At 38.2% G+C, this 10,307-nt stretch overlaps 1 protein-coding gene across 1 annotated transcript; it reads left to right on the top strand.

Moving 5' to 3' along the window:
* The first annotated feature begins 3,750 nt into the window (after window positions 1–3,750).
* Window positions 3,751–7,661, top strand: RLK1 (receptor-like protein kinase 1). The gene is made up of 2 exons (NM_001248136.2): window positions 3,751–6,423; window positions 6,988–7,661. The coding sequence occupies exons 1-2, from the start codon at window positions 3,849–3,851 to the stop codon at window positions 7,437–7,439; spliced, it is 3,027 nt and encodes a 1,008-aa protein (NP_001235065.1). The 5' UTR covers window positions 3,751–3,848; the 3' UTR covers window positions 7,440–7,661.
* Window positions 7,662–10,307: the final 2,646 nt, after the last annotated feature.

Below are 10,307 nucleotides of genomic sequence, written 5' to 3'. Positions count from 1 at the left end.
ATTAGCATTAATACAAGTTTCAATTTGTTGCAAAAAAATTGCCCAAAATCACAAATATCGACTAACTTCACACAAGCAAAGCTTACTCTAGGATCAGAAAAAATGAATGATAGAAGAATTTGAGTGAGAGAGATAACAATCAACACTTGGGAATATAGAAAATCAGTATTTTTTATTCATCTTTATTGTTTACACATAACAAACATCAAACTACACAATAACTAACAACAAATTTCCTATAATAGAAATTCTAATTGAATTAACTGCCTAGAAGCCTAAGTATATACCTAAGTTACCCTTATACAACAATTTTCCACCTTAACTTGGTTTAACACACTTAATACTAACAAAGACTCAACTCTTTGTCCCTTCAAGGCAAACAACCAATATCTTATCTAAACAATAGTTAAACTTGCTCCTTGGTAAAACCTTAGTAAGCATATTAGCAAGATTCTCCTTTGTAGCTATTTTCTCATTTTGATCGAGCCCTTTGCAATCATATCTCTAATGAAATGCAGCTTGACATCTATATGCTTGGACTTATTATGGAATACTTGATGTTTGGTCAAATGAAAATTGCTCTGGTTATCACAATGAACTAAGATGGTTCCTTGCTTAAACTCCATTTCATTTACCAATCCCTTCATCCATAAGGACTCTTTTACTGCCTTAGTTACTGCTATAAACTCAACTTTAGTTGTTTTCAAAGCCACCACTAAACAAGGTGAACACAAAGCCAGTCAATGACTTTCTTGTGTCCATATCCCATCATAGTCAACATCTACATAACCTATCACAACTTCTTTGAGTTAACTTGTTCCATAAAACTTCAATCCTGACCCTAGTGATCCTCTAATGTATCTAATGAGCCATTTCAATTCCTACCAATGTTCCTTTCCTGGGTTTTCCATGACTCTACTCACTACATTGATGGCATAAGCCAAGTCAGGTTTCGTGCAAATCATTGCATACATTAAGCTTCCCTCCACATTTGCATAAGGAATTGTCTTCATGTAATTGCTCTCTTATTTTGTTTTTGGTGATTGATTCAGAGACAATTTGAAGTGAGGTGTTAGTGGTGTGATCACTAGTTTGACATCAAATAGAGAAATTTTTTATAGAACTTTCTCCAAAGTATTGCTCTCATGATAAGAACAACTCCTTTTTTCTGTCTATTTTTTATGATATCCACTTTAAGGATCCTCTTATCTTCTCCAAGATCTTTCATTGGACCATAACCTAATTTATCATTTTAATGTCTTAGACATATCATCTGTCTATTTTGTTCTTGGTGGTGTGTGTTTCAATACTAAATTTTATTCTATGAGACTTCCCACACACATAGTGCTCACAGAAATCAAGGCTTTTAAGTTTTGGCACATACTTAACATCTTCGAGTATTCTTTCAACTCCATCATCAGCTCCAATTTGATTGTCCCAATCCTAGCCACCTTGCATGATTTTGTGTTGCCTAATGGAATTGAGCCACCTTCCTGATCATTATAAGTTTCAAACCATTCCTTATTTGGGGTCATGTGAAAATAGCAACCTAAATCAAGTATCCACTCCATATCTACTTGTTAGGTTGCAACTGTTAGAACTTTAACACTTTCATACCCTTTAGCCATCGCTGTGTTTCCTTCAACTTGAGGTTTTTTCTTCATTTTTATTTTAGGGTAATTCCTCTTGAAGTGGCCTTCTTTATTGCAAAGATACCACACCTTCTTGTTCTATTGCTTTTGTTGTGACTTGGATCTTGATTTGCCCTTCTTTTGGGAATTCTTCTTTTCTGTATGTCCTCTTGCTAAAAGACTTTCAACATTTGTTTCTTTTGGATCAACCTTCATGGTCAGCTCCTTAGAGACCAAGGTTGTTTGGACTTCATCCATTGTCAATGACTTTGTTCCAAACATAATTATGTCTACAAAATGCTCATAGGAGTCAGACAAAGAGCTAAGAAAGATGATTGCTTGATCTTCAATGTCAAGAATCAACTTGTTGAAATCGTCAATAAGACCAACAATTGACTTTCCCACTACCATCTAGATGGCGTGTAATCTTTCCTTCAAGATTAGTCTGTTTGCTAATGATTTTGTCATGGAGAGGCTTTCAAGCTTGCTCCAAATACCAACAATTGTCTTTTCCTTTGAGAACTTTCACAATATTCGATTTCCAAGATTCAAGATGATGGCACTATGTGCCTTGTCCACGATTGTCTTCCTTTATGCTTCAAACATTTTGTTTTGAAAAGCTTTTTCTCCACCCAATATCTGATCAAGATCTTGTGTAACAAGCAACACCTACATCTTCAATCTCTATATTCCAAAATCATTTTTTCCTGCGAATTTCTCCACATCAGACTTTGTAGTTGCCATAATCACCTTGTTGAACCAAGCTTTTAGATACAATTTGTTGTGAAAACTTGTCCAAAATCACAACTATCTGATTAACTTCACCCAAAAAAATCTTACTCTAGGATAAAAAAAAGAAGATTTAATGAACAAGAAAACATGAATGACAAAAGAATTTGAGTGAGATAACAATCAACAATTTGAAATATAGAAAATCAATATTTTTCTGTTGATCTCTCTTGTTTACACAACAAGCATCAAACCTTTTATATACAACAACTAACAGATTTCTCGCAACATAAATTTTAACCAAATTAATTGCCTACAAGCCTAAGTGAGATACCCAAATTACCCATATGCAACACAATTACTATAAACATTTATTTTTAAATTAAGTTAATCCTTGTTTAATCAAGATCAATAATTTTTTTTAACATATACACTTAACATAAATAAGTGGACAAGCATTTCCATTTTTCGGTTTGCCAATTTTGTTATCCCAATATTTCTCGAAAATAACTTGTTATATTTTAAGGGAATTGTGCATCATACAAATAAGTCTTTGAGACAATGCTATTGTCATCCATTTCAAGTTTTGATTCCACTTCAGCCATTTGTATCTTTCACCATCAAAGATCAACAAAATAACCAAAAACAAACGAAAAAATGACCAAAATCGGAGGAAAAATATGAATAGTATAAATTGTATAAATAATTCACAACAACTCAGCCCCACTTAAGCTTGTATCCTTTAGTAATTTTTTCTTTAAAATAAAAAACTACGTATCATCTTGTGCATTCATCATTACCAAACTACATTGGTTGTGTCATGCAAAATAAACCCTGAAGGAATAATTGACATTAAACGAAACTTTGAGGGTTGTAGAATGAAAGCTTAAATGGCGTGACACTTGATCAAATGCTAATTATATATACATTACGTTTTTCTTCACATATTTCACGCCTACACAGGCAAACAGAATAAGATGGCAGAAACGATAGGAAATAAGATGACTTTAAGGGGGTGTTTGATTAAGGAAGAGAGAATAGAAATAGGAAAAATATTATGTGAGCTTCATGTGGATGTCAAACATTTTATATTCAACTTTAATTCAAAAAATTATTTTTTATTATTTTTTTATCCTTTAAATCAAACATGCCTTAATTGTTCGAAGATTTTTTTTTTTTTAAATGAGCACGACCGTGAAATTAAAGGTCAAATTATTAAAAGGAAACTGATATAATTAGCAAAGACAAACTAAAATATCTTTAATAAAAAAGAAGAAGCACAGTTCATAAATGGGTTATGCAACAGAAACCTCAAAACATGCACTAGGCATCTTAAGGAGAGCTTTTTTCTGGAATTACTATATGTTATTATAATATATATTTTTGAATTGTTGTGTTTTCTGAGTCCTTTCACTCACTCAGGGTCAGTGCTCAGTAGCAGACACTCAAATATAGAGTTTGATTTCCATTTCCATTCTCAGACAGAAAATGCGAGTCCTCGTCTTGTTCTTCCTTTTCCTCCACTCCCTCCAAGCAGCGCGCATCTCAGAGTACCGCGCGCTGCTCTCTTTCAAAGCCTCCTCCTTAACCGACGACCCCACCCATGCTCTCTCCTCCTGGAACTCCTCCACTCCCTTCTGCTCCTGGTTCGGCCTCACGTGCGACTCTCGCCGCCACGTGACCAGCCTCAACTTAACCTCGTTATCTCTCTCCGGCACTTTATCCGATGACCTCTCCCACCTTCCGTTCCTCTCGCACCTCTCCCTCGCCGACAATAAGTTCTCCGGCCCCATCCCCGCCTCTTTCTCCGCCCTCTCCGCCCTCCGCTTCCTCAACCTCTCCAACAACGTTTTCAACGCCACCTTCCCTTCCCAGCTCAATCGCCTCGCCAACCTTGAGGTTCTCGACCTCTACAACAACAACATGACCGGAGAACTTCCTCTCTCCGTCGCTGCCATGCCCCTCCTCCGCCACCTTCACCTCGGCGGCAACTTCTTCTCCGGCCAGATCCCTCCCGAGTACGGCACCTGGCAGCACCTCCAGTACCTCGCCCTCTCCGGCAACGAGCTCGCCGGCACCATCGCGCCCGAGCTCGGAAACCTCTCCTCCCTCCGCGAGCTCTACATCGGCTACTACAACACCTACTCCGGCGGCATCCCGCCCGAGATTGGAAACCTGTCCAACCTCGTCCGGTTAGACGCCGCCTACTGCGGCCTCTCCGGCGAGATTCCGGCGGAGCTCGGGAAGCTCCAGAATCTGGACACGCTGTTTCTTCAGGTGAATGCGCTCTCCGGCTCGCTCACCCCCGAGCTGGGGAGCCTCAAGAGCCTCAAGTCCATGGACCTCTCCAACAACATGCTCTCCGGCGAGGTTCCGGCGAGTTTTGCGGAGCTGAAGAATCTTACTCTGTTGAACCTGTTCCGGAACAAGCTCCACGGCGCGATTCCTGAGTTTGTTGGAGAGTTACCGGCCTTGGAGGTGTTGCAGCTTTGGGAGAACAACTTCACTGGGAGCATTCCTCAGAATTTGGGGAATAATGGAAGACTCACTCTCGTTGATCTTTCTTCGAACAAGATAACAGGGACGCTTCCTCCTAATATGTGTTACGGGAACCGTCTTCAGACTCTGATAACTCTCGGGAACTATCTGTTCGGTCCCATTCCTGATTCGCTTGGGAAATGCAAGTCTCTGAATAGGATTCGAATGGGAGAGAACTTTCTGAACGGTTCTATTCCGAAGGGTCTATTTGGGCTTCCGAAGCTTACCCAGGTTGAGCTTCAAGATAATCTTCTCACGGGGCAGTTTCCGGAAGATGGTTCCATTGCCACTGATCTTGGTCAGATTAGTCTCTCTAATAACCAGCTCTCTGGGTCGTTGCCATCTACCATTGGCAACTTCACTAGCATGCAGAAGCTTCTTCTTAATGGTAACGAGTTTACGGGGCGAATTCCTCCTCAGATTGGGATGTTGCAACAACTTTCTAAGATTGATTTTAGCCATAACAAGTTCTCGGGTCCCATTGCTCCTGAGATAAGTAAGTGCAAGCTTTTGACCTTCATTGATCTCAGCGGTAATGAGCTCTCTGGTGAGATTCCAAACAAGATTACTTCCATGCGGATTTTGAATTATCTCAACCTTTCAAGAAACCATCTTGATGGGTCCATTCCAGGCAACATTGCCTCTATGCAGAGTCTAACTTCTGTTGATTTTTCATACAACAATTTCTCTGGTTTGGTTCCCGGCACTGGGCAATTCGGCTACTTTAACTACACTTCTTTCTTAGGGAACCCTGAACTCTGTGGCCCTTATTTGGGTCCTTGTAAGGATGGTGTTGCCAATGGCCCTCGACAACCTCATGTTAAAGGTCCATTCTCTTCTTCTCTGAAGCTTTTGTTGGTTATTGGGTTGCTTGTGTGCTCCATACTATTCGCAGTTGCGGCAATATTCAAAGCCCGGGCTTTGAAGAAGGCCAGTGAAGCTAGAGCATGGAAATTAACCGCATTCCAGCGTTTGGACTTCACTGTTGATGATGTTTTGGATTGCTTGAAGGAGGACAACATAATAGGGAAAGGGGGTGCTGGCATTGTGTACAAAGGGGCAATGCCGAACGGGGGTAACGTTGCTGTGAAGAGGTTACCAGCTATGAGCAGAGGATCATCCCATGATCATGGTTTCAATGCTGAGATTCAGACATTGGGGAGGATTCGACACAGACACATTGTTAGACTGCTGGGTTTCTGTTCAAACCATGAGACAAATCTCTTGGTGTATGAGTACATGCCTAATGGAAGTTTAGGTGAGGTTCTTCATGGCAAGAAAGGGGGCCACTTGCATTGGGACACTAGGTATAAGATTGCTGTGGAGGCTGCTAAGGGTCTTTGCTATCTACACCATGACTGCTCACCACTCATCGTCCATAGAGATGTTAAATCCAACAACATCCTTCTTGATTCCAATTTTGAAGCACATGTTGCTGATTTTGGGCTCGCTAAGTTCCTGCAAGATTCTGGAGCATCTGAATGCATGTCTGCTATTGCTGGTTCTTATGGATACATAGCTCCAGGTAATATATTGAAATTCAACATAATTGATGATTATATGTGGAACTAGTGTGAATAATAGTAGTCTTTATTTCTGCCATATTTCTATCTAGAATCCTCAACTGTCGGAGTTTGTCTCGTTCCACTCAACATCATTGATTTAGGCGTAGATGTGAACTGTAGATGTTACTGTTTGGTGTGCCTAATTCATTAATAAATGCTAACATGCTATGTTGCCTACCTTGACTCTATTTTTTTTTTCCTTATCATATACTAATGTCCTCTTGATTTGTCCTCTAAATTAGTATGCTTCCAATTACTATTACTATTTAAAGCAAATGATAGCTAACTGTGTCCTTTGAGTCTTGATCGTAGCCCCCAACCTATAATTAGTTAAGTCCTGTAGTTATAGTTTAGAGATGTTCACAGTTGGAAACTGATTAATTGTCAACATGTACGTCAAAGTAAATGGATGCTAATTTCCTTTGCTTTTGTCACATATTGACTTTATCTTAATTGTCTTCAATTAACATGGCTGCATTATTTTTGTTCATGGTCGTTGATTTAAGTTTAAATTTTGACTGCAGAGTATGCCTACACTTTGAAAGTCGATGAGAAAAGCGATGTGTACAGCTTTGGAGTGGTTCTTTTGGAGCTTGTAACAGGCAGGAAACCAGTTGGCGAGTTTGGTGATGGTGTGGACATTGTGCAATGGGTTAGAAAAATGACAGACTCAAACAAGGAAGGTGTTCTAAAAGTTCTTGATTCCAGACTTCCCTCAGTTCCACTTCATGAGGTGATGCATGTTTTCTATGTAGCCATGCTATGTGTTGAGGAACAGGCAGTGGAACGGCCTACAATGCGCGAAGTTGTTCAAATTCTGACCGAGCTTCCAAAGCCACCAAGCTCAAAACATGCAATCACAGAATCCTCTTTGTCGTCATCAAACAGTTTAGGGTCTCCAACCACGGCATCAAAGGAACCTAAAGATAATCAACATCCTCCTCAGTCGCCACCACCCGATCTACTTAGTATTTGAAGTGCTCAGTTGAGGAGAGGGGTGTGTTTGATATTTGTTTCCTTTGGGTTGTGATAGCTTATCTTATCTACTTGCTTTCTTCAGTTTTTTTCATTTGGGGTGGGGTTTTCTTTTAAGGTGTTAATGTTTGAATGTTTATTCTCTCTCTTTATTGGTTTTGTAATTTGTACAGTAGGATTGGTGGTGGGAGTATTTTTCTTATATAAAGTCTGTCTTCATCATGTAGCACTTGTTTTATGGTACGTACAGCGCTGTTGCTGTTCTGATCCTGCACCAGGGAACAGTGTAAACATCGTGAGAAAGTTTTTTTTTTTATGGGGTACCATTGATAAGGAGAGTGAGAGGGACATGCAATGACACCATCGGGTTTTTGGTATTAGAAAGAGAGTACATCGCTTATAACACTATGAAACCAGAGAGGACAGAAGCACCGAAAAGAACTTTGAAAATTTAGAGTCACAACAATAAACTTTATGGATGTAATCTCGTTATATGACATTTGTAAATGATAAAAACCATTAGATTTAGGGTAGAGAATTACTTCCTACCAACCCTTCTTTTATATTTAAAAATAAAAGAATTCGCAATTAGATTTGCACATGGAGAGGAATTACTTTTTTTTTTTTAAATGCATATCAACATTATGATCATATGGTGTTAATTATGATACAAAAATGAGAACGAGTCTCCCCTCCTGTGACAATATAGGATTATCTACCCACTCTGGGAAATTCATTATATAGTTTACATACTTCAAGCTATGTATACACGAGTTTAAGAGATTATTATTCTTCAAAGACAAGTAAGTTTATATGAATTCATTTTTGGGTGGGCATTTCATATGAACTAGCAATAGGCATTACACATCTGTGTGAAAAAGAGTTGTCTCTTAGCTGGTACTTAGTACTCATAGCTTTTATTAGCGGGGATGTTTGGCTTTTAAGAAAAAAAATAACATTTCATATTTGATATTCAATTAATTTAGTATTAGTGTATTACTAATATTTTCAAGTTTTGCCAAGTGATTGAGGCCTGCTACCCCGAGTAAAATGAAGAAAATGCTACCATTGCTTCTTTGTAAAGTGAGAACAACTTTAAAATGGATTCACAGTTCTACAACTTAGTCAACCCCACATAACAAGTTGTGGAGTGTGTGGACCATGCTTTGAAGTATGGTTGCATTGCTGCCATGCATAGGGTCAGGGATAGATAGTCCTAAAGGGGAATTCTGGCATGGACATTTCACCTTAGCATTTTAGAAAGGGCCCCAAGTAAGGTATGCACATGACACACACGTTAGAAAAGACTTGGTCTGTTACGGCGAGTTAAGTGAAACTGTATTTGTGGTTGTTGAACCTGTTGTGGCAGATTCATCTTCATCTAGGATAAGTGTCCAAACCCTTTTCCTTGGATGGCCAATCTAGCTACCAATCTTAGGTCTGGAGAGGTTTGATGTAGTTAGAATTAGAGAGTTACGCTGGCAGTGTGATATCTCTGGTTGGTGTGTCATAACTAAAGAGAGATAAACACATGTGAAATTAAAAAATTTGGGTCCAACTTGCCCCCTGCCAATCCTAAAGGGAAAAACTAGGACAAAATTCCACTGCCTCTTTGGTTTGGATGATTGTGGAATGAGGATCTATAATAATATTAGAATAAATAAAGATAATTAACATGATGTAACAGGGTTGATAACACATAACCTTATTTCTTAAGAATGTAGTTAGGAATTCAATTATTGGATCCGTGTATTTAAAAAAAAAAATGTATGTTGAGAGAAGTGAATCTCTTAATTGAATCTTAATATAACGAAAAATTAATCTTTAACTGTAAATTCATCCAAAAAAATGAATTAGTAAAGACAAGGGTGCTTGCTTAAACATCCCTTTTGATCCTGAAATGAAACCAAATTAAAACGACATTGCATGCAGACAGATTGATTTTGCTTGCTACGACCATCATGATGGGATGTGATGGCATTCAATGGAGGGGAACATTTGGGCCACAAGTGATGGAAAAAGGAATCGGGTGTACGAATGATCGGGTTCGTAAGGTTTGATCATTAATATTATTGGAGTCCAGAGAAAATCCCCCCACCCCCCTTTTTTTGACTGACAAATTCCCCTTTTTTAAAAACAAGGTTATGTGGTAATTGTTGTGCTTTAAATAAAATCAAACCCTTTTAAAAAGGAGAAACATAGATAGATACTATAAAATTACGGAAAGCGTGAAAGAGAAAGTCATGTTTAAATTAAAAGGGATTAGGGATTGGTAGTATACATTAAAGTGGTCATTGGTTATATAAATAAATATGTTTTTTTTTTACATTTATATGTTTAGTAAGTTCAACAGGAGTTGTTGTACATTCTTTTGATTTTTTCATTCCTACATAGATAAAAAAAATATGCTAAAATTTTCAGTTTGTTCAACGATGAAATTGGGTATGAAACACTAGAATCAAAATCCATGGGTGTATGAAACCTCTAAAGAATTAGAATTCATATTCCATGGGGTGGCTGCTAGCGGATACCAAAATTAATTCTTAGAGAATGTAATGGTTTTCGAAGGGTCCTAAGGAGAAAAAACCAAACACTTGGATGCATTATTATTATTACTCTATGATTGAGGAACTGAAATTCGGAACATGAAATTCAACCCAAGATCTTGACCCTGAATAATACACCATTTAGTAGATGACAAATCATTCAAAGTTTTAGTACTAGGGGCAAGAAAAATCCAACATGGTTCACACACTAAAATTAAATAAAGCTCATCAACACGGCTTTGAAATTCAAATTGTTTGTGTTGAAAAACGAACAAAAGAATGAAAATCCAAGGTAAAAAACAATTGAAACTTGAAAGACAGCA

This window comes from Glycine max, chromosome 5 (assembly GCF_000004515.6).
Source record: "Glycine max cultivar Williams 82 chromosome 5, Glycine_max_v4.0, whole genome shotgun sequence".
Lineage (NCBI taxonomy): Eukaryota > Viridiplantae > Streptophyta > Magnoliopsida > Fabales > Fabaceae > Glycine > Glycine max.
The sequence above is the reverse complement of the archived record's forward strand: the minus strand, read 5'-3'. Positions and strand labels throughout refer to the sequence as shown.

Excerpts from the sequence above, each read along its gene's own strand:
- RLK1 (NM_001248136.2), top strand. The coding sequence starts at position 3,849 with ATGCGAGTCCTCGTCTTGTTCTTCCTTTTCCTCCACTCCCTCCAAGCA. Across the intron at positions 6,424-6,987 it reads TTATGGATACATAGCTCCAG|AGTATGCCTACACTTTGAAA; the intron begins GTAATATATTGA and ends TTTTGACTGCAG.